This window comes from Schistocerca nitens, chromosome 5 (genome assembly GCF_023898315.1).
Source record: "Schistocerca nitens isolate TAMUIC-IGC-003100 chromosome 5, iqSchNite1.1, whole genome shotgun sequence".
In the NCBI taxonomy this organism is placed as follows: domain Eukaryota; kingdom Metazoa; phylum Arthropoda; class Insecta; order Orthoptera; family Acrididae; genus Schistocerca; species Schistocerca nitens.
In genome coordinates, this window is record NC_064618.1 from 388,185,697 (window position 1) to 388,211,270 (window position 25,574).

The window sequence follows — 25,574 nt, forward strand, 5'->3', positions numbered from 1 at the left end:
ATTTCACTGATTTCAGGTTGTTTGAATACTTGTCTTGGTACAGTTATCTCGAAAACCTAATGAGTACAAGCTCTTCTTGTGGGCTGTTAGGCCTGAAGCAGCTGTTGCTACCAAAATTATTCGTATGCAGCGTCTCCATATTGCTCATTCAGTCATTTCGATTTTGTATTCTGTTCATCTTGTAAATCGTTTGGTATTTGTTACTATGTTTTGAATTTCTTTGACTACAAGCCTGATGTAAATTTTGGAGCGGCAGTCAAGTGTGTATTTCTGAAGCCTTTTAAATTTTTTAAGTTTCGTTCAATTTCACTTAACGATTCTTTCATTCATTTGACCAACTATTTTATCCTATTTGAATTTAACTGTATGCCTGTTTTGGCGTAAAGTTTAAAGCAGCCGCTGCTGTTGATCTCTGAAGTTTAGTAGTCTTTACTTGATGACCTTAGAGTAATAAGTACAGTTAAATTTTGTTATTCTTTGATTGGCTAAGATTCGTGTGTCATGGAAAATTATTTAATCACAGACTTCTGCAGTTTGTCGAGATATCTAGTTTGTTCAATAAATTCATATTGTGTACTAGATTGTTTCAGGTGTGCACGAGCACCTTATCGCTCCAACCTTGCTTCCTAACATCTAATAAGCAAATAGAAATTAGTACTGAAAAACACGCTTAAGCTATATTTTACAAGCGGATAGTGTGACACGCGGATTACGAGTACTTGTTTGCATAAGCAGTGTACAGAAACGGTTGCTACGATGTTCTATTTCGTGCTCAATAATTCTGTTTACTACATCACTTACATGACACAAATAAAAAATAAGTTCTTGTTTTTCACTATGAATTCGGTTCTGTAACTTTGGACACAGTCATTTCCGTTCCTTGTCTGCTGCAGATAATTTGCCTTTAGGTGTAATACTGGAAAGTTTTTACCATTAGTGCGGAAACGCCTTGTATAAAAATTACTTCGCCATCCATGTTTCATTCATGACACATTCATCGCTAACAGAAACTCAGAGCTCACTTCCAGGCTTTACGTTAAAAGCTTAATTAAATTTGAGAGAGTCGAGGCAGGAAAAGCTCTCGCAGACAGACTCAGAGCGCCTGCTACGGGGTATTGCCAGCCACCGCCAACCTGTCAGAGCTGCAGGGTAGAGCTGTCGTAACTGCAAGGCTAACAGAGGCAGCCAGAGGTACGGGGAGCTCTTGATGGTACGCAGTAGGAGAAAGATCGCATCGGCCGTGCGTGCGAGGATTTGACGAGGCGCTAACGCAATTGCATTCTCTGGAGCGCGCAGTTTCGCCAGATAATTTGAGTCACAGGCGGACACAAGGTGGTAACCAGCATAACGCAGCATTTTTAGTTCAGCATCAACCCCTTCTTTCTTCAATATTAACAAAAATTCACCCCATACACAAAAAATAAAAAAAACTTTCGTATTCCTTTATTTTGGTAAGGTTCTAGCAGTGTTGGGCCTATCGATTGGAAGGACTGGGAGTTGTCGTGGGTCGTAATGTTCCTTTAATTAGACCCACAAAGCTGTTGTTCATAAGACACTCACTTGGTAGCTAAACAAATGCACCATTGAAACGTACCCTTATGAAAATTATAAATGACTGCTTAAACTGACACACAATATTATTAGCGGAACGCAATCTGACTTTCAATAATCCCTACAAAAGAATGGCCCTGACTAACAATAACCTAGATACCTTTCATGAATCACTTACCTCACAAAAATCTTCGCTACTCGAACTATTGCAATACAGCGAGCGCCAATACTGCCAGCTAAATAAAAGATTCTAACTACTGAAGGCACTAACTACTGATAGGCATAGTTAGCAAAAGAAAGATTTTGATAGAGAACAAACAATGTATTTACCTTAAGAATGTTCAAAAGTCATAATATATATATATATCAGTTCATGATATCCTGTATTACAAATTTACTGTCTCTGATGGACACACGTCCAGATCATCCGCTCTCAAAAACTTCTCCGTCTCTCTCCCACATCCACCACTGCTGGCGGCTCATCTCCAACTGCCCAACACTACAATAGCAAATTCCAACAACGCAAACCAGCCACAGACTGCACACAGCACAGCCAGTGATTTTCATACAGAGCGCTAGGTGACGTTACCAACATAAAAACCTCAACAGCCTACTTACACCATCGAATGAGAAATATCGAGACACCCCCATATAATGCGAAATAGACAACTAGATTTCACTGGAGACAAATCCCTCAGGACAAGTGAAGGGCGTGTAATATTGTGTTTCCAATAATACTGATCGTATTTTGCGGATATATGATGTAAAATGCGTTTTCCGACCTCCATATAGCACTAGGTTTTTTTATGTACCATTAACGATGATCTTGGTTTGTGTAAGGTGCGGGTATATAGTATTACCTTCCGCTGTGGTATGTGATATATGGATCAGACATCAGGACTTTGGAAGACCGTTGTACTGAAGAGGAGAACACTGCGAGTGACATAATTCGAGTTTCCAGAAATTTTACTCAGTTGAAGAGGAGTCAAAATAACGAAACACGTATCTCGGCTCATCCTTCGATTTTCAATCGTTTCTGAGATAAGGACAAAGTTTTCGAGGTACTCTGTGTTCCTCCCAGCGAGTAATCAATTCAACCGAAGCGCTAGGAGAGTGGCTAGTCACGCAGGTTCCCGCTTTTGCGCCCAATGTTCGAAACTAGATTATTATTTTTATTTTTGTATTTCATTTACTACCGATATCCATAGAAGATTACTACTGAATGTTGTGTAATGTACATCGCAGAAATGTTGTCCTTATTCGTCTACACATTATATGTCTGACGAATGAATTAAAAAAGTAAGTTAACTAATTAATTAAAGTAAAAAATGTTTGAAATTGTTTCCGGTGGAATTTTTGTAGTGTATCCTTATTCAAAATCAATTGCAATCACCAGTTTTCGGAAAAGTCATCGGTTTTGCCTGGTTTGCCGAGAAATTATTGTCAGCGATTGAAATCTTCAGTGTTAACGAAGTTTCTTCCCCGAGTGAGAGTCATACAAAGAAACGTTACTGTTGCAAAGTTGCCTTCGCGCGATTCTCGCGGTGTTCGAAACTTTTGGGTTTCGAATATTTCTCCTATCGGTATTATTCAAGGAAATGTACGAGGGCTATCCACAAAGTACATTACGTTTTGGAATTAAAAATAAATAAAGTATTGCAATTTTTTTATTATATACAGATGAAAGCCACACTTAAATACTACTTTTCTACATAGTTGCCATTTAAATTAAGGCACTTATCGTAGCGATGGACGAGCTTGGAAATTCCTTCGTCGTAAAATTCGGCCGCCTGCGCCTTCAACCACGTGGTTACCTCTTCTTTTGGGACAGAAAAGGTGTGATTTTTGTGGATTTCCTGGAAAGAGGCACTACAATAAACTCTCAAAGGTATTGCCAAACTCTGCACAACCTCAGAAGAGAAATACAAAACAAGCGCAGGGGAAAGTTGGGCTCAGAGATCTTGCTGATTCACGACAACGCTCGGTCCTACACGGCAAATGCCATTCATGAAGTTCTCGAATCTTTTAAGTGGGAGTTGTTTCCTCATCCGGCGTACAGTACCGACCTGGCACCGAGCGACTTCCGCTTATTCCCAGCAATGAAGAAGTGGTTGGCTATGCAGCGTTTTGATGACGACGCACAGCTTCAAGAAGAGGTAACCACGTGGTTGAAGACGCAGGCGGCCGAATTTTACGACGAAGGAATTTCCAAGCTCGTCCATCGCTACGATAAGTGCCTTAATTTAAATGGCAACTATGTAGAAAAGTAGTATTTAAGTGTGGCTTTCATCTGTATGTAATAAAAAATTTCCAACACTTTATTTATTTTTAATTCCAAAACGTAATGTACTTTGTGGATAGCCCTCGTACCAAATCTTCCTGAAGAATAAATATAAAAAAATGCGCACATTAAAAAAAGGTTTTGCCTCACCTCGGTTCCCAGAACTCCTTAAGGTTGACGTTGAGTGTGAATATTGTATCACAGACACAGACTCTTTGACTGTTCAGAGATGTCACTAAACTCATCCAAAGATGTAAACAACCATGCATGAGCAGCGCCAGTTAGACGGAGGGGGTCCGACAGCCGATCAGTTCCAGTCATTCGTCCAGGAAGGAGGTACACGGCACGTCTTGTCTGTAATTCACCCATGCCCAGACGGTCAATACTGCGGTTCGATCGCGTCCGCATTGTTTCTTTGTGCCAGGAAGGGCTCTCAACACCGGAAGTGACTACGCGTCTCGGACTGAACCAAAGCGATGTTGTTCGGACATGGAGGAGATACAGAGAGACAGGAATTGTCGCCGACATGCCTCACTCAGGCCGTCCAAGGACTACTGCTGCAGTGGATGACCGCTGCCTACGGATTATGGCTCGGAGGAACCCTGACAGCAACTTCAACATGTTGAATAATGCTTTCGTGCGGCCACAGGACGTCGTGTTACGACTCAGACTGTGCGCAATAGGTTGTATGATGCGGAACTTCACTCCTGACGTCCATGGCGAGGTCCATCTTTGCAACCACGACACCATGCAGCGCTATACATATTGGCCCAACAGCATGCCGAATGGACGGCTCACCGATGAGTGTCACATATGCCTTCAGCCAGACAATGGTCGGAGACGTGTTTGGAGGCAACCCAGTCAGGATAAACGCCTTAGACACACTGTCCAGCGAGCGCAGCAAGGTGGAGGTTCCCTGCTGTTATGGCTTGGCATGATGTGGGACCGACGTACGCTGCCGGTGGTCATGGAAGGCGCCGTAACGGCTGTACGATAAGTGAAAGCCATCCTTCTAGCGATAGTGCAACCATATCGGCAGCATATTAGTGAAGCAGTTCGCGCCCCCCTTGTGCACATCTTGTGAATGAGTTCCTTCAGGATAACGACACCGCTCGACTAGAGTGGCCAGCTTGTTCTCCAGACATGAACCCTATTGAACACGCCTGGGATAGATTGAAAAGAGCTGTTTACGGACGACGTGACTCACCAACCACTCTTAGAGATCTTCGCCGAATCGCCGTTGAGGAGTGTGACAATCTGGACCCAAGTGCCTTGGTGAACTTGTGGATAGTATGCCACGACGAATACAGGCATCCATCAATGCAAGAGGATTTGTTACTGGGTATTAGAGGTACCGGTATGTACAGCATTGTGGACCATCACCACAGAAGGTCTCCCTGCATGGTGGTACAACAGGAAATGTGTGGTTTTAATGAGCAATACAAAGGGCGGAAATGATGTTTATGTTGATCTCCATTCCAATTTTCTGTACAGGTTCCGGAACTCTCGGAACAGAAGTGATGCAAACATTTTAGATGTGTGTGTAAGGATAACGTATGGGACTATGACAATTTAAAAAGATTGCAACGCCTGAAAGTACCACACACACTTATAGTAGATAATGAATGTATGACCCAGTTGTAATTTTAGAATTAGTATAACGCCCTTGTGACCCCTAACCTGGTACGATACATTTGTGTGGCAACCTTCTACGAACATGAATGAAAAAACACTGAATACATAAAACAATAACTCGTTTTCGAACACGGGACGCAAAAGTGAGAGACTGCTACACTAGGCACTTTGCCACCAGTTGAATCACGCTTACAAAGCGGTGCAAGGCATCTAAATTACAACGAAAACTTTAACAGCTGTTTTCTGAGAAACCGTAGGAGTATCTATGGGTAAGCCCAGACATACGTTTATACGTTTGCTTATTTTGGCTCCTCTCCAGCTGTGTGAAGTTTCTGGGAAATCGGGTTATGGCACTTGCTGTGTTCTGCTCGTGAGCATAAGCATCACACACAATTACAACACCCGAGCAAATCTGGTATTCCAGAGCATTGCCTCTGCACCGGTAGTCCTACAGAATATGACAACACGCAGATTCTGGCACACACTTTCTGCTGTTGGAATAGTGATGTCAATAAATCAGTTGAAAATCAATTATGATCTGACCTTATAAATAGAGACGAATGTTTTTGCTTATTTTTTGCATGGAATCATGCTCTCTCCCTTGTCAAAAATGCTGAAGCAAAGTACTGTTTCACCCGTTGGCTTTAATTTTCTTGTGTGTGTGTGTGTGAGTGTGTGTGTTGTACGCTCACGCGCGCGCAAGCGCCTCCGTGGTATGTATTTTAACTGCATTATCGGATTTGTCTTCCACACCTATTTGTTTTTGGTTCATTAAAAGTACATAATTTGTTCTCTTCGTCAAAATACTGGGTTGATGCTGTATATCTATCATGCGCGGTTAATTCTAAGGATTACTCACTGTGGGCAAACATTAGCAAATCAATAGCGAATAAGGAAATCAGAACTTTTTTATTATTCCGTTCATTATGTGCACAACTCTTCATGTGTTGGGAGCCACTTTCAAAAAGGTATGAGAGTAAGTGGCAAACGAATGGAACAACGTGTTCCTGGCACCATGATACTATATGGCACATATGAAAGTGAAACAGATACGACAGATGCAGCTTAGATAAGAATTTTCGGAAGCAAGATGATGTCGTTCCTGTGAAACCTCTTTTGGGTCCATTTAGGAAAATGGTGCTACAATTCTAACGTCTTCATCGAATATCTTGCATAATAATGTTAAGAATACCACAATTCCTGTTAGAATGCGTCCCGAGGCATGCATAGTCCCTTTTTCCCTCGGGTAAGTACGAAATCAGCTCCTTTATTTCATATCTGTAGTCATTAAAAACCTATTATAATATACATTTATGCAGTTTGTAGAAGAATTTAAATTTACTTGACATCAGTCTTATTACAATTAAAGCAATTCAGAACCTATATGAAAATACCATGGCACGAATAGAAATAGAAAATTTTCTGTTACCTGGATTTAAAGTTAACATGGGCTTACGTCAGCGACGCAGCTTATCACCGAAACATTATGATATACATACAGAGAAAGGATTAGAAGACTGGTAGAATGAATTTGAGAGATAGAAAGCCCTTTAAATGACAGTACTTTACTACAACTTACCGATGACTAGCTACATTTAGCGCAAGGTGAAGAAGACAATGAATATATTATCAGGCAAGTAAATGAGGAATACCAAAAACGAATAAAACAAAACACATGGAAGTAGGTGGAACAAATCAATATTCTACGCTATAAAAGAGGAGAGAGCGAGTACACGTAACGAAGAGTACAGAGAACTACGAGTAAAAACCACAAAAATTATAAACAAAATAATGAAATGAATTTAAGATTATCTTCTGGAAATTTCGCTATTGGAACTTGAAATGAATTTTTTTGGGATTAAAAGATTAAAACAGGAACAGGCGAAAATGTTTTAAGACAACTATTAGAAGCATTATTACGCATGGGTCCGAAGTATGGAAAGTTAAATCCCAATTAATGTGATAGGAGCTGAGATCTACATCTGAGTCAGTGGAAGAAAAACGACTCACGTACTGAAATACTTGAAGGATGTCACAGGAGAAATTCCCACAACGGATCATGGAATGAGAACCACCAGGAAGGAGGAAAAGTGAGAGACCACCGGCCACCATGGATACAAGGAATTCAGATAATAATCAGAAGAAAGACTGAAACAAATTTGTGACTTAAGTGGCAGAAATGGAGAATGAAAATTAAGTTTCATGTGTAATGTTGTAAAACGTAAACACATGTTTAATGTCATTTCCCGTAATTTGTGAAACATGTAAAATGCTGTTTGTAGATACAGCACTCTGGGCCATAAATCTAGATACAGTTTCTTCTTAGACTCTTTGTTTATAAGTATTGTAGAGGGGTTGTACAGTCTCTTTTACTGAACACAGTGTACAGTATAATTTGGATATACAGAACCAGTCCATAGTAGTCGTCGGTGAAGTGCAAACGGGAATCCGGCCAATACACCAAACTATCGCAAGTACTTAAGCCAACCAGTAGTTATATCTTAGAAACGCCCGGACCCCAGCTTACGAACACTAATTTTGAGAGAGCAGCGCTGGTCGTCTTACGTGGCCTTGAAGATGACAGCGTGTGTCCGCGACATGCAACGCAGCTCTGACTGTACAAGAAGCCCCGTGAAACGCTGCACTGTCGCTGGTCTGGGTCTGTCAAACCTGGTCGCTGAAGGACTTTGCTTTCTAAATCAATATACACACTTTTTATTTTATTTGTTCTCTGAGAAGGTAAACCTCAATTCTCCAGAATGATGACAGATTTGCTACATCTACATCTATGTGGATACTCTGCAAATCACATATAAGTGCCTGGCAGAGGGTTCATCGAACTACCTTCACAATTATAGTTATCCTGACAGTACAGTAACATCTATTCCCTAAAATCTTAGAATGCTGGTCAAGCCTTTAACAAAATTTCGTAATTCAAGACATAGCGCGCACAGCACACCGTGACCACTAACAATGAGTAGAAAGACAAACACCGTCTAGTCGCTGTTTTTGTGGTCTTCAGTCCGAAGAATGGTCTGAAGCAGCTCTCCATGCTACTGTACCCTGTGCAAGCTTCATCTCCGAATATCTACTGCAATTTAAGTCTACTATAGAAACCATAATAGGCACTGAGTCAGCCTACAACAAAAACAGACAGAACATGAAATTTCCATATGACAATGTACAAATCCAAATGCCCACGCTGAAAAAAAATACGTCAACTGCCACGGTAGTAAATGAGCCCAAGTGGTTTCGAAGTAACATCGTCACAGACAAAAGGACAATTTTCAAAGTTAAATACTCCCTCTAGCTACCACAAAATTTATGTATCACAATAATTACAAAATACAAATACAAATGCACACGGTACAAAAAATTACGTGTGAACTGCCACCACCATAAAACAGCTTACACGTAAAGACAATTTTAAGCGTTAACTACTCCCTCCAGCTACCAGACAATTTATATATAAAATTAATTACAAAATACACATCCGAACTCTCATCGGATTGGATTGAAACTTGTGTGATCTGCCAATACGTTAATTGTGATCACACTGTATAAAATTTTAGTAGGCTTGTGATAATTCCTTAGCCTAACCCGCACCCAAACGAACACAACACAAGTGCCTCCACGGCTAAAACATCAAAATCTACTTAAATGCCCAGTCGCTGAGATGCTCACCGAAGGATCCAGACTGCAACATGATCCGCAAATTAACGCTCAGCCGCCGTCTGTGCAGTCTCAAACGGCTGTCCATCGTGATCGACAAGGAGCGACAACCGCCTACTCCATATCAGTAGCGCCGCGCCCTGACCAACACTTCATGACACGGCTCCACACTGTCTCCAGACGTAAACACAGCTCAACTCTGCTCAAACTGCGCGAGCCTCTACATCCGCCTTTTTGGCAGCTCACAGCCTTCAAAACTCGGCAAAACCCCTAGGCCAAAACCAGAAGATGGCACTCGATCGACTGATCGCGGCGCCTTGCCAGAAAACTTGCGAGCACGGCCCAGTTGAAGACAAATATATTCTTTTGTTGTGTCAGTTCCCACTATGAGTCGTGATATCTGTTATAGCTGTAAAGCTTCTTTTATGACACTCCATTAGTTTTGTTTCCAGTAAATGTTTCTGTTATAGGCTATGTGTGTCACTGATCATTCTAACTTGAAATACTCATTTTCCCGGTACCGTATTGTTCAAGTTTTAAAATATGGACGACGATATGAGTTGTAGTCACGATGATACTTACGACAGCTCACGCATGTTTACTAAAGCACTGGTCAAAGCAGATGGCTATTGTCAGAATTTCCACTTCAACGGTCATCTAATCATATACTTTTTCCTCATATTTCGTGATTTCTGAGAGCATTCTACGTTTTTTAAATCAATGGGTGGTTCCTGTCCGCCGCTCTGTATGAAATAGGATGATCGAATAGCATCGTAATGTATCATTTCACGGCCACCTGTGTGTGAGCCCTGATTAATTTCTTTGCCGCCTCAGACAATTTCTGCTCACTGGGGGAAGGGGTTTTTCGTTTAGATAGAGATGATGGCCGAGAGTTTACCTAGTCCTGCTCGTTGGTGGTGGGCGCAACGTACATGGCGGAGTTAGCGAGAAATTTCTTCATGGTGGCGGCTGCAGAAACGATTCTTAACGGCGTACCAGGGGAGCATCTGGCAGAAGTGCTGTAAGCTGGAACAGGGGCACCCTTCGTCCGTAATTCGCCGGGCTAAGTCTATCTGGGATCGGCGCACCTGCCCGTCCGAGAAGCCGCGCTTCAACAGGTATTGATACCTGGCCGGGTAAAAGCGAAATCGGTAATCATCTTCAATAAAAGTAGACTGTAAGCAGGTAACTGCAGACTTTCATCTTCAAACGTTCTTGTACCAGTCCTCAATTATTTGTTGTTAGTGTTCCAAGCTATGTATCCCTCTAGTACCATGTGTTGCAATGTATGTATCCCTTTTGTCCTACCACAAGTCCTGTAATCCAGTCCCTTCTCCTTCTCGGTGTTCTCCATATATTCCTTTCTTAGTCGATTCAGAGAAGAGACTTTTCATTCCTTACCTTACCAGTCCAACGAATTTTCAACATTTCTCTGCAGCACCACATCTCAAACGCTACTATTCTGTTCTCTTCTGGTTTTACCAGTGTCCATGACACACTGTCATACAATGTTGTGCACCAGACGTGCATTCTCAAAGATTTATTCCTTAAATTAAGGCCTATGTTCGATTTTAGTAGGGTTGTTTTGCCCAGGAATGCCCTTCCCGCTTTGCTAGTCTGCTTTTGATGGCCGCCTTGCTTCGTCCGTCTTGGGTTATTTTGCCTCCAAGATAGCGGAAATTTTTGCTATTCTCATTTTTCCTACTTATCATTACTTTCGCCTTTGTTCGGCTTACTCTGAATCTATATTCTGTACTTATTAGACTGAAACTTCCTGGCAGATTAAAACTGTGTGCCGGACCGAGACTCGACTTCGGGGCCTTTGCCTTTCGCGGGCAAGTGCTCTACCGAGCACGACTCACGCCCCGTCCTCACAGCTTTACTTCCGCCAGTACCTCGTCTCCTACTTTCCAAAATTCACAGAAGCTCTTCTGCGAAACTTCCAGAACTAGCACTCCTGCAAGGTTCGCAGGAGAGCTTTGTGAAGTCTGGAAAGTAGGAGACGAGCTACTGGCAGAAGTAAAGCTGTGAGGAGGGGGCGTGAGTCGTGCTTGGGTAGCTCAGATGGTAGAGCACTTTCCCGCGAAAGGCAAAGGTCCCAAGTTCGAGTCTCGGTCAGACACACAGTTTTAATCTGCCAGGAAGTTTCATATCAACGCACAATCCGCTGCAGAGTGAAAATCTCATTCTGGACTCACTAGACCGTTGATTCCATCCAACAAATCCTTTCACCTTCATTGAGTATATCTGTCTCAGCAGCGGATCTTACCGTTGATATCCTCTCAGCACGATTGTTTACCCCCACCCTTGAATTCGTTTCATTGGCGTCATTGTTTCTTCGGTGTACATATTCAGCAGTAGATGAGAAAGACCACATCCTTTCTAACAGCTTTTTTAATCCGAGAATTTCGTTCTCGGTCTTCCAGTCGTATTGCTCCCTCTAGTTTGTTGTATGTGTTGTGTATTACTCATCTTTTGCCTTGACGTACTCAAATTGTTCTCCGAAATTCGAATTTTTTGGACCATTTTGCATTGTCAAACGACGCTTCTTCTAGATCGACAAATCATATGAACGTGTCTCGATTTTTCTTCAGTCTTGGTTGTCATATCAAGTACCGTGTGGTTAGGGCCTCCCGTCAAGTCTTTCGAGTTGACGCCACTACGGCGACTTGCGTGTCCATGGGGATGAAATGATGATGATAAGGAGAAAATCTCCGACCCGGCCGGGAATGGAACCCGGGCCGTTAGGTATGACATTCGGTCGCACTGACCACTCAGCTACCAGGGGCTCCATCAAGTGTAACGTCAGTACTGCCTCGCAGATGTCTTTCCCTTTCGTAAAGCGAAACTGATCGTCCTCTAACACATTCCCTACTTCCTTTTATATTCTTCTAATATATTATTCTGGTCAGCGACGAGGCCGGCCGGGGTGGCCGAGCGGTTCTAGACGCTACAGTCTGGAACCGAGCGACCGCTACGGTCGCAGGTTCGAATCCTGCCTCCGGCATGGATGTGTGCGATGTCCTTAGGTTAGTTAGGTTTAAGTTGTTCTAAGTTCTAGGGGACTGATGACCTTAGAAGTTAAGTCCCATAGTGCTCAGAGCCATCAGCGACGAGGATGCGTGAGATTTTAAGCGGATGGTGCAGTAGTTCTCGTACTTCGACGGCTTTGCTATCTTTTGATTCTGTGAATGGTGTTTTGTCCGAAAATAGTGGTGCTAGTCTAAGAATAGAGTATGTCAGTTCTCGTTTGTATGCGATACGAACGTGATGACTGGGTGTTGTGTGATGTCCTTAGGTTAGTTAGGTTTAAGTAGTTCTAAGTTCTAGGGGACTGATGACCTCAGATGTTAAGTCCCATAGTGCTCAGAGCCATTTGAACCATTTGCGATATGAACGCCAAATGTATAGTAACCGAAATTTCATGTATACCGAAGAGGTTTGTGAGCGAGCTCATTGTCAATGAGTCGTCGTTCATTTGTCAACGGTTTGTGCACCGTCTGGAACTTGACCGTTTCTACGGAAACACTCTCCGCAACAGAGCTATCCGCGGCCAAACGAAATCGGGTAGGGCACTCTTTAGTTCCGAGAACTCAGTCGCGAGGAAGAAATTTGACGATGGATCGAGTAAAGGAAGAAGTCGACGCTCTCAAGGGCGCGGGAGATAAGAACACCGACGAGAAAGTACCGCCAGAGGACAGCAGGCGAGAGAGCACCGGCGCTGCGGAGCGTGTCGAGACACCGGAGGCTGCGGAGAATCTCGGCGACGAGGAAGGGTCTGCGGAGCCCGCGGGCGTCGTGTCCGGAGACGCGCCGCAGCGGGGCAGACCGTGCGCGTCGCCGGGAGAGGAGGACGCGGAGGTGGACGCGGCGCTGGCGCGGCTGGCCGAGTCAGCGCCCGACCCGGCGGCGTTCCGGCGGCGCGTGCTGCGGCTGCTGCGCGACACGGAGCGCCGCATGGCCGAGAGCGAGGAGGCGACGCCGGGGGCGGTGCAGCGCCGCGTGCGCCACCTGCGCTACCTGCAGCTGGGGCTGTCCTACCTGCGCGTCGCCTTCGACAAGGAGGTGTTCCAGCTGCAGCGCCGCTACCACGCCCTGCTGCAGCCGCTGCGGGAGCGCCGCCGCCTCATCGCCGCCGGCCTGGCCGAGCCCACCGACGAGGAGTGCGGCGGCGCCGCGGCCCAAGACGCCGAAGAGCCGCCGGTCAGCGGTGAGTCAGCTGCCGGCAGCGCGACTGCTTGTCTGCTACGCTCGTGGGAAAGGCAGGATGTATTTGCTTTATACACTACTGGCCATTAAAACTGCTACACCACGAAGATGACGTGCTACAGACGCGAAATTTAACCGACAGGAAAAAGATGCTCTGATATGCAAATGATTAGCTTTTCAGATCAGTCACACCCGGGTGGCGACACCTATAACGTGCTGACATGAGGAAAGTTTCCAACCGATTTCTTGTACACAAACAGCAGTTGACCGGCGTTGCCTGGTGAAACGTCGTTGTGATGCCTCGTGTAAGGAGGAGAAATGCGTACCATCACGTTTCTGACTTTGATAAAGGTCGGATTGTAGCCTATCGCGATTGCGGTTTATCGTATCGCGACATTGCTGCTCGCGTTGGTCGAGATCCAATGACTGTTAGCAGAATATGGCATCGGTGGGTTCAGGAGGGTAATCCGAAACGCCGTGCTGGATCCCAACGGCCTCGTATCAAGAGCAGTCGAGATGACAGGCATCTTATCCGCATGGCTGAAATGGATCGTGCAGCCACGTCTCGATCCCTGAGTCAACGGATGGTGACTTCAGCAAGACAACCATCAGCACGAACACTTAGACGACGTTTGCAGCAGCATGGACTATCAGCTCAGAGACCACGGCTGCGGTTACTCTTGACGCTGCATCACAGACAGGAGCGCCTGTGATGGTGTAATCAACGACGAACATGGGTGCACGAATGGCAAAACGTCATGTTTTCGGATGAATCCAGGTTCTGTTTCCAGCATCATGATAGTCGCATCCGTGTTTGGCGAAATAGCGGTGAACGCACATTGGAAGCGTGTATTCCTCATCGCCATACTGGCGTATCACCCGGCGTGATGGTATGGGGTGCCATTGGTTACACGTCTCGGTCACCTCTTTTCGCATTGACGGCACTTTGAACAGTGGACGTAACATATCAGATGTGTTACGACCCGTGGCTCTACCCTTCATTCGATTCCTGCAAAACCCTACATTTCGGCAGGATATTTCACGACTGCATGTTACAGGTCCTGTACGGGCCTTTCTGGATACAGAATACGTACGACTGCTGCCCTGGTCAACACATTCTCCAGACCTTTCACCAATTGAAACGTCTGGTCAATGGTGGCCGAGCAATTGGCTCGTCACAATACGCCAGTCACTACTCTTGATGAACTGTGGTATCGTGTTGAAGCTGTATGACCATCTCTGCCCGTACACGGCATCCAAGATCTGTTTGACTCAATGCCGAGGCGTATCAAGGCCGTTATTACGGACAGAAGTGGTTGTTCTGGGTACCGATTTCTCAGGATCTATGCACCCAAATTGCGTGAAAATGTAATCACATGTCAGTTCTAGTATAATAAATTAGTCCAATCAATACCCGTTTATCATCTGCATTTCTTCTTGGTGTAGCAATTTTAATGGCCAGTAGTGTATGTAATTTAAAGGAAGATCACTGCTGTCAGCTGCAGCAGGACACTCAGCAAAATCAGCGGCGACGGACGAAAATGTGTAGCGGAGCGTTATTGGAACCTGGGATCCCCTGTATACTAGGCATGGTGCAGTAACTATTGCACCATCCAGGCCACAGAGATGCCACAACTGCGCGAACTAAGTCGGTACGCCTCAGGCCGATTCACCCTCCGCCGAGAGCCACCTATTCGCCGTCCCTGTCCACTACACTCTTGTTTGCTTCTCAGAGATTCCCACAGGCTGTCGGACGTATTTGTACATTCGCACTGGAAGGAGGGGGATCCATTTCCCAGCTAGGCTTAGCAATTGTACGAATGCTTGGTGTCTGTCCGAAAGAACAGATACCATGCAGTATCTGCAGCTGCGAAACATTATATGCATATAATTATATGTATATAATCATATACGAGGCGTGTTTTTTAAGTAAGTACCGTTTTGAAATTTAAAAAAAGACGTGCTAGATATCTAAATAATTTTATTTTTACATGAAGCTGTATGACCAGCTCTACCTGTACGCACCATCCAAGCTTTGTTTGACTCGATGCCCAGACGTATCAAGGCCGTTATTACGGACAGAGGTGGTTGTTCTGGGTACCGATTTCTCTGGATCTATGCACCCAAATTTTCTACATAATTTCCGTCAATATTGAGGCACTTGTCATACGTTGTAACAGTTTTTTAATACCCTCCTCATAGAAGTCTGCGGCTTGACTTGTTAACCACTGCGTCACCACTGTTTTGTCATCGTCATCGTCTTGAAGACGCTGACCGCCCAGGTGTTTCTTCAAGTGCAGGAACAGGTGGTAGTCACTGGGCGTAAGATCGGGGCTGCACGAAGGATGATCTAGAGTTTCCCATCGAAAAGATGTGATGAGATCTTTGGTCTGATTCGCCACATGCGGACGGGCATTGTCTTGCAGCTAAACGATGCCCTTGCTCAACTTCCATGGACTGTTGCTTTGATTCTGGTGTGACGTAGACCACCCATGTTTCATCGCCCGTAACAATTTGGCTTAAGAAATCATCACCGTCATTGTGGTACCACTCAAGGAAATTCAATGCACTGTCTAAACGTTTGGTTTTGTGCACATCCGTCAACATTTTCGGTACCCAGCGCGCGCAATTTTCGGTAGTTTAAGTGCTCGGCCACGATGCCATACAATACACTACGAGAAACATTAGGATAGCCATCCCGCAGGGAGGAAATCGTAAAGCGTCTGTTTTCCCTCACCTTACTGTCCTCTTCCTGCACCAGACTTTCATTAACGACCGAAGGACGCCCACTCCATTGTTCATCATGCACGTTTGTGCGGCCATCTTTAAATGCTGTCACCCACTTTCTTACCAGTCCATCACTCATAATGTTTTCTGCGTAAACTGCACAGATCTCATGATGAATATCGATCGCTTTTAGGCCTTTAAGAATAAGGAACCTTATAACAGCCCGTACTTTACAGTCGGCAGAAATCACGATTATCGGAGACATCTTAAACACTCAGCACACAACGTAAACAAGGAGGAATTAGACTGTAATGGCGTCAGTGCGTAGATTAAGATACAGGCTTTCATGTAAAAATAAAATTATTGAGATATCTTAGCATGTCTGTTTTTAATTTCAAAACGGTACTTACTTAAAAAACACGCCTTGTACATATGATGTTTCGCAGATGCAGATTCTGCATAGGTGTCTCCTCTTTCCGGCAGACACGCGCATTCACATAATAGTATTTGCTTTCCGAGGCTAATTTTCGTTATTGGTCCTAACGGAAATCAAAGTGGCAACGGTAACAATCTATGATGTATACAGGGTGTTCGGAAATTCGCATTACTCACTTCTATGACTTGTAGAGGGGAGGGAGTATGTAATATTTTGAATAGCAACCCTTGTTAGGAAACATATAATTTCAGTTCTACGTGGTCTCATTTCCGAAGTGTAGCGCGTCTGCGTCCGCCGAGGGAATAAAATGTCTTGGAGTTGCTTGTCCTGATATGCAGTAGCCGGATTGAACTCCAATGGACCACTTCTATGGGGTTGTACGTAAAGTTTAATTTACGAGACTCCGTAGAGACAGAGGAGATCTGCTGGCACGAGCTGTGGCCACTGCATTAGAAATTGAATAATTATTAACTGGGATGGAGAGCGTGTCCCAGAACATCCTTTGTGGGCACAATGTCTGAAGCAACGTTGGTGGTTGCCACATCGAGCCGCTATTGCAATGCTTCAGTACTGTTCTGTACGTACAGTATACTGTTTTTTTTTACTATTTTTTATTTAAAAAATAATGTAAACACATAATGTTTAAGTGTTAATACAAACAAATGTGCTCAAATCATAAATGGATAAATCGCTTTGTTTCCTTTCGATTTGCTATCCAATAACGGTACAGCATCACGACTACTCCAATTTCCAAGGTAGAAGTAGATGAGTTAAAACATCTGAACTGAAACCGTCGTAGAAGAGAAATGGCACGCTTCCGGACATCGTTCCTATTCAAAATACACTACTGGCCATTAAAATTGCTACACCAAGAAGAAATGCATACGATAAACCGGTATTCATTGGACAAATATATTACACCAGAAATGACATGTGATTACATTTTCACCCAGAACAACCACCTCTTGCCGTAACAACGGCATTGATACGCCAGGGCATTGAGTCAAACAGAGCTTGGATGGCGTGTACAGGTACAGCTGCCCATGCAGCTTCAACACGATACCACAGTTCATCAAGAGTAGTGACTGGCGTATTGTGACGATCCAGTTGCTAGGCCACCATTGACTAGACGTTTTAAATTGTTCAGATATCTGGAGAATGTGCTGGCCAGGGCAGCAGTCGAACATTTTCTGTATCCAGAAAGGCCCGTACAGGACCTGCTATATGCGGTCATGCATTATCATGCTGAAATGTAGGGTTTCGCAGGGATCGATTGAAGGGTAGAACCACGGGTCGTAACACATCTGAAATGTAACGTCCACTGTTCAACGTGCAGTCAATGCGAACAAGAGGTGACCGAGACGTGTAACCACTGGCACCCCATACCATCACGCCGGCTGATACGCCATGATGCTGTAAACAGAACTTGGATTCATCCGAAAAAATGACGTTTTTCCATTCGTGCAGCCAGGTTCGCCGTTGCGTACACCATCGCAGTTGCTCCTGTCTGTGATGCAGCGTCAAGGGTAACCGCAGCCATGGTCTCCTAGCTGATAGTCCATGCTGCTGCAAACGTCGTCGAACTGTTCGTGCAGATGACTGTTGTCTTGCAAACGTCCCCATCTGTTGACTCAGGGATCGAGATGTGGCTGCACGATCCGTTACAGCCATGCGGATAAGACGCCTGTCATCTCGACTGCTAGTGATACGAGGGCATTGGGATCCAGCATGGCGTTCCGTCTTAACCTCCTGAACCCAACGATTCCATATTCTGCTAACATTCATTGGATCTCGACCAACACGAGCAGCAATGTCACGATACGATAAACCGCAATCGCGATAGGCTACATTCCGACCTTTATCAAAGTCGGAAACGTGATGGTACGCATTTCTCCCCCTTACACGAGGCATCACAACAATGTTTCACCAGGCAGTGCCGGTGAACTGCTGTTTGTGTACAAGAAATCGGTTGGAAACTTTCCTCATGTCAGCACGTTGTATGTGTAGCCACCGGCGCCAACCTTGTGTGAATGCTCTGAAATGCTAAACATTTGCATATCACAACATCTCTTCCTGTCGGTTAAATTTCGCGTCTGTAGCACGTCATCTTCATGGTGTAGCAATTTTAATGGCCAGTAGTGTATTTTAAGAATTGTGAATGTGGTTCAATGAACTCTCTGCCGGCACTTAAATGTGATTTTCCGAGTATCCATGTAGACGTAGGTCCAGGTCGGAGGAGGTGGCGTCAGTGTCAGGTGATCTCGTCATTCTGGGAGACGCAATGTATCAACACGAGCATGCATCTATCCTTTGGGACCATGTCAACCCCTACATGCAAGTTGTTGTTTTCCTCGGCACGATAGCATCTACCAGCAGAATAATGTGAGCCACATGGTTCGCAGTGAGTGCGCGTGGTTTGTAGAGATGCACCATAAGTGAACCGCACTTCCCGAACCACCAAATTCCGCAGATTCAAGCCCAGTCGGGAACTTGTGTACCACCTCGATAGGGCTGTGCTCGCCATGCATCAGCAACCGAGAAACCTAGCGCAAGTGGCGCATACTCTGTGTAGAACCGAATGGGTATCCTGTCAGGTCCAATGGCTTCTCCACTGTAAAGCAATTGCAGTTGTTTTTCTATTCCTTGCTCACTTATTTCAATATTTATCATTTTGTTGTTCGTGCAACGACTTACAGGAGGAATTAAAGTGTGAGCTTCCTCTGTGAAACAGTTTTGAGAAAAGACGTTTAAGTATTTCGGGCTTTTCTGTGTCATTCTCTGTTTCAAAGCCATTATGCAAACAGAGAATCTGTAGAGATGCCATCGGCCCTTTTACTCATTTAAAAGAAGAACGGAACTTCTTAGGATTTTCTGTCAAGTTAGTAGCTAGAGTTGTACTTTAGAATTCGTTGAACGCTTCACGCATAGCCCTCCTTACGCTAATTTTGGCCCCGTTTAATTTTTGTTTGTCTATGAGGCTTTGGCTACTTTGAAATTTGCAGTGAAGAGCACTTTGCTTTGGTTGACGAACCAGGGTGGTCTTTCCCATCCCTCACAATTTTACTCGTGTCATACTTGTTTAAAGCGTAGTGTACGATGCTCTTGAATTTTGTCCACTGATACTCAACATTGGATATGAGATTTTTGGGATGACTTGCCAGGTAATCTGTCTCTTGTCACTGTTGCTAAATAGACAGCTCTTCCTACAATTCTTTGCACACCCACTTAACAGCCGTGTTCAGCGATGCTGTAACGGCCATATGATCGCTGATTCCCAGTTGCATGAAGAGTCGAAAAGTTCGGTTCTGTTTGTAACCAGCAGGTCTAAGATATTATTTTCACTAGTCGGTACCTTGATTAACTGCCCCAGCTAATTTTCGGTGAGGAACTTAGAACTATTTCACATGGTTCTCTGTCAGTATTCCCCATCCTATGCATGGACTACAAGCAAACACTTGCATGTAATATTGTTCTATGTGCCACACGCTATACAACTCTCCATCTTCTGGCAATATTAGAGCCTACAGACAATCTAAACTGTCTACTTTTTTCAAACTGTGATAGTGGTTTTTGTTACCTTTTTCGAATTAGTTGGCCTTATTGCTCCCTTCTGGAACTACAACGAAGCTGAAAAATGTGGTAATGCGTGTGGTAATAGGCACTTCTAGCTTCTTCCAAAGAACTAGCAGAGCAATATTAAATTTTATTGATTGTCGGTATGGATTTATACGAATGAGATGACAGGCATGCTGTTTGGTGCAAATGACCTAAGCCTATTACACACTCCTTTCTTCTTACTATGTTCATTAGAAGAAACCAGTTTAAGAAAAAAAAAGGACAATGTAAATGCTCCTCTAAGTGGCAACAGTGAGCAACCGGAGAAAGAGCAGTGTATTATAACTGCGTGTGTAATAGAAAAAAACCTCAAGGTATATCATCCCTTCTACTGCAGTTGTTATCTTGTGGAACGTCGCAAAATGTTGATTGCCGTGTCGTAGAAACGGAATTGCTCTTGGCTGGTGACATCTCTTTCTGACAGCACAGGTTTGAAAATGCAGCGTATCCCGATAGTACGATAACGCTGGGATGAAATTAAATTACTGGGAGTGGAACGAGTAGCAGTAGGATTTTGTGTTTAGGGTGTGACCTGGTTGGTCCACTTAAATTGCTGTGAGCGTTGGTACCCAGCAGTAACATTTAATGAGGAAGATAAAATCTCTTTCTGACCACATTTAGGTGAATGTGGTAGCGCACCACGGAACTACTACTGGATTAGGATATGGCAGTCTAGCGTGAATCGCTTCCTGAATTGCTGCAGAGCGAATAGCGTTGGTATTCCGCCGGAGAAACGTCGTAGTTACGTTTGTTGAAAGATATTGTTTGAAGTAAGTATCTTTAGACTACTGAGTGACAGCTTAGCCTGACTTGCAGATTATAGTCTATGTAAGGTGTATTACAATTTATATTGAAAATTGACACGGATTAATGTATACGCTAATAAAAGCAAAAACGTTCCATTAAACGTTTGCGTGATAATTAACAATGTGGAATTACAGTCCACCACCGATTTCAGTACGAGATATTGTCCTAGTTACTACAAATGTATTTTAAATGCAACTTGTTTGAGTAAGTCCCCATCTAATTGAGCTTAAATATAACCCACGGCGAATGCCTGGAAGACCGGCACAGTTGCCTGCGGATGTAAGACGAAATGTGAAGCACCAGTATGGACGAAAAAGGACAGATCGAGCACGTCTCCAAGATTAGCTGATCTCAATCCCGTGGACTTTTTTGGTCTGAGGCCGCCTAAAAAAATTAAATTCGAGCCGAGATTTACCAGATGATCAATGTCTGTTCTAAAGAATTCAATACTCACTGCAGAAACGAATACATGTGACATTTGGAACACTTCTTTGAAAACGTACGTATCTGTAGTAATTAGCAACATCTAATGTGCTAAAGGAATACTGCATTGTCCAGCCATATCACCTGTCAAGTGCCTGAATAGTCACCGACTGCAGCGCGGGCTGTTGGAAGAAGTGCACGCAGGGAGTCAGTGAGGTTCTGGAAGGTACGGGCAGCAGTGTGGAGCCATGACGAGTCCGGTGTGGTGGTCTGCAGCGCTAGGTTATTCGGTTGAGGCGCCAACAGCCCAATCCATGTGGTCTCACAGATTCTCGTTTGGGCTTACCTCTGAAAGTCTCGTTGCCTGGGGAGTACGGCAGATTCATCCTGGTGCACTGGGAAACACTCACATACACTGCGAGCTGTGTGACATGTTGCATTGTCCTGCTGGTAGATGCCACCGTACTGGGGAAAAGAATAGATGCATACTTGTGATGATCGATTGTACCTTCCAGAATGACGACATCCTCCAAGGAACGCCATGAAAATATTTCCCAAATCATAACGCTCCTTCCTCTGGCCTAGGCTCCCGATTACTGTTGCAGGGTGTTTGGTCTCGGTTTGGTGCAGTATCTAACGTAATTCATCTCAAAAGTCCACCTGTCACCACTCAGTGGAATTCAGTTGCGATATTGGCGTGCAAATTCCAGGCTTCGTCGCCGATGAACAGCAGTCAGAATGGGTGCACGAACCAGGCATCTGCTGCAGAGGCCCATACGCAGCAACGTCCGCTGAACGGTTGTTGAGGAGACACTGTTGGTAACCCCATGGTTCAGCTGGGCGGTCGATTGCTCAACAGTAGCAGTTCTGTTCGCCCGAACACAGCTCCGCAGCCGTCTTCCACCCTGTCATCTAAGGGCGTTGGTGCACCACAGTTGCCTTGGCGCTAGTTTTGGATACCGCCAATTTGCCATGCATGGGATCCTTTAACTACGGCGGCACGCGAACGGCTTACAAACTTAGCCGTTTGGGAAATGCTCCCAGCCTTGGCTCAAAAACCAATGATCATGTCCTCTTGGACGTAAGACATGTGGCATTACTTCAATGACTGCACTGTTTACCGCGTCCCCCTGACACACTTTGTATACCTTGTGCTGCTGGTGCTACCACCAGCCGTCTGTAAGTCGCTTAGCACATAGACGCCGAACATAGTTGGTGGTCACATTAATTTGAAGGGAACATGAAACTTCATGGGTAGATAGAGTATGGGAAGGTACGTAAGAGACTATAAAATTTAGCCAAATTTACAAACAACTTGGCAGCACCTTGTGTGGACGAGCATATTCCTGTTGAAAAATGGCAGCACCATAATGTCTCATCATAGGTAAAACATGAGCAGGCAGGATGTCCGTGACGTACCATAGTGCATACAAAGTTCCCTCAATCACTAGCAGCTGTGACTTGCAATCAAACACAATGGCTCCACACTCCATGACATCAGCAGTACCACCGTCGTGCCTCTCGAAAATATTGAAAGAATGTGGACTCTCCCCAGTCATCCAGGCTAATGCAGAACCGCGATTCACAGCTGAACTCTATGCGACGCCATTCATCAATATTCCATGCTTCCAGTTCATGACACCACTCTAAATGCAGCCGTTTCTGACGTAGTGCTAACGATAGCCTACGCATGGGACTTTACCTGCCTAGGTTCAGATACTTTGCAGGGGAACAATTACTTTTTCTCGGATGGCGGACTCCGATGTGTTGCACCATACGGCGATCATCCATTGTGGTGGTCAGACACGATCCACTGGAACCTTGGCTACGAGTAAAGCTACCCCTACGTTCCCATGCAGTCCAACATAGGCGCACTGCCACATCCGAATGCCCAAAATTCTGGGTATGGCACGATTCGACCGTGTGGCCAAATGGAGATCAATAGAGGTCATTCTGTAAGGATGGAGACCAACAATTATGTCATTCTGTATGGCCCTGATAACGCTCTCTTTCACGAGTATGCTGCATTTCCATTTCCTTCACAACGATCTCTCAGCATCGTACGCTGTTGACGTTCCTTGCACGTCATAGTTACAACAAAAAAACACGAGCAACACGAATATATTATGGGGGACGTTCTACGTTTCACAGTGGATAGCAACTCTAAATAATTACACACTCACTGACGGTGGGTACGCTTACGATGTTACTTTGATATTCGACGAGCTGTTTTGGGTGTTTCACCTCTATCACGCACCATATTACGACCACTCCACACCACGAGACTGAAAGACCCCTGATGAATTTTCAGGCACGTGACGCGGTAAGGAAATTACACAATCGGAGCGGAGACTCTTGGTGAACCACTCTAGTGGTGATACACGCCGCAAGTGGAGAAATTGGTTGCTGTAAGCTACTTCGACAAAGTGGAGAACATCTAGAAAGGTATAAATCGCAAACAACGAAGTTAGTCGGCAGAACGTGTGATTCTGTCGTGAGAAACTACGGGATGTGGTTCAATGACGGTGATACGACGAGTGGAGGGCATGATGTAGGTAATCCACGCCTATTCACACAACTTGGAGCTCGGAGGCTTGCACACGCTGTAGATCTCTTTAAGAAGCGACCCGTGGCAGATATGACGATATACCACAATGCTGGTAGACGTGCTAGAATATTTCGGAGCATATCCTTCAGATAAAATTGTTGAATTTGTGTGACAATAAAGCCGTCGGCACACGAACCGTGCATTCGAACGTTGAGCGTTGAGCGTGCCAAGTCTCTGACGTCATAGCGTAGAAAATGCACGTTGGGGAGTCTTACCAAACGTGCAGAGTAATATTTAGCATGTCAGATATTCTGAAAGTACTTTTGAACGTAGACCAATAGGATAGAAGAAAGCCACCTACGTCACATTCGCGAAATCTCTCTTTGAGTGCAGTTTAATGAGCCACCACATTGGCCTTCTGTTGGAGCTCATATCTACACTACTGGCCATTAAAATTGCTACACCACGAAGATGACGTGCTACAGACGCGAAATTTAGCAGACAGGAAGAAGATGCTCTGATATGCAAATGATTAGCTTTTCAGAGCATTCACACAAGATGGCGCCAGTGGCGACACCTACAACGTGCTGACATGAGGAAAGTTTCCAGCCGATTTCTTATACAAAACAGCAGTTGACCGGCGTTGCCTGGTGAAATGTTTTGATGCCTCGTGTGAGGAGGAGAAATGCGTACCATCAAGTTTCCGACTTTGATAAAGGTCGGATTGTAGCCTATTGCGATTGCGGTTTAGCGTATCGCGACATTGCTGCTCGCGTTGGTCGAGATCCAATGACTGTTAGCAGAATATGGAATCGGTGGGTTCAGGAGGGTAATACGGAACGCTGTGCTGGATCCCAATGGCCTCGTATCACTAGCAGTCGAGATGACAGGCATCTTATCCGCATGGCTGTAACGGATCGTGCAGCCACGTCTCGATCCCTGAGTCAACAGGTGGGGACGTTTGCAAGACAACAACCATCTGCACGAACAGTTCGACGACGTTTGCAGCAGCATGGACTATCAGCTCGGAGACTGGCTGCGGTTACCCTTGACGCTGCATCAAGGACAGGAGCGCCTGCAATGGTGTACTCAACGACGAACCTGAGTGCACGAATGGCAAAACGTCATTCTTTTGGATGAATTCAGGATCTTTTTACAGCATCGTGATGGTCGCATCCGTGTTTGGCGACATCGCGGTGAACGACGCACATTGGAAGCGTGTGTTCGTCATCGCCATTCTAGCGTATCATCCGGCATGGTGGCACGGGGTGCCTTTGATTATACGTCTCTGTCACCTCTTGTTCGCATTGACGGCACTTTGAACAGTGGACGTTACATTTCAGATGTGTTACGACCCGTGGCCCTACCCTTCATTCGATCCCGGCGAAACCCTACATTTCAGCAGGATAATGCACGACCTCATGTTGTAGGTGCTGTACGGGCCTTTCTGGATACAGAAAATGTTCGACTGCCGCCCTGGCCAGCACTTTCTCCAGATCTCTCATCAATTGAAAACGTCTGGTCAATAGTGGCCGAGCAACTGGCTCTTCACAATACGCCACTCACTACTCTTGATGAACTGTGGTATCGTGTTGAAGCTGCATGGGCAGCTGTACCCGTACACGCCATCCAAGCTCTGTTTGACTCAATGCCGAGGCGTATCAAGGCCG

The 25,574-nt window shown here is 44.9% G+C and overlaps 1 protein-coding gene across 1 annotated transcript in view; it reads left to right on the forward strand.

Annotated features, from left to right (window-relative positions):
* Positions 1–12,757: 12,757 nt before the first annotated feature.
* The window catches only part of LOC126260488 (nucleosome assembly protein 1-like 4), a 157,314-nt gene continuing 144,497 nt past the window's right edge, over positions 12,758–25,574 (forward strand). Inside the window, exon 1 of the mRNA XM_049957816.1 lies at positions 12,758–13,349. Within this exon, the coding sequence (XP_049813773.1) occupies positions 12,758–13,349 (592 nt within the window). The remainder of the gene's footprint in view (positions 13,350–25,574) is intronic.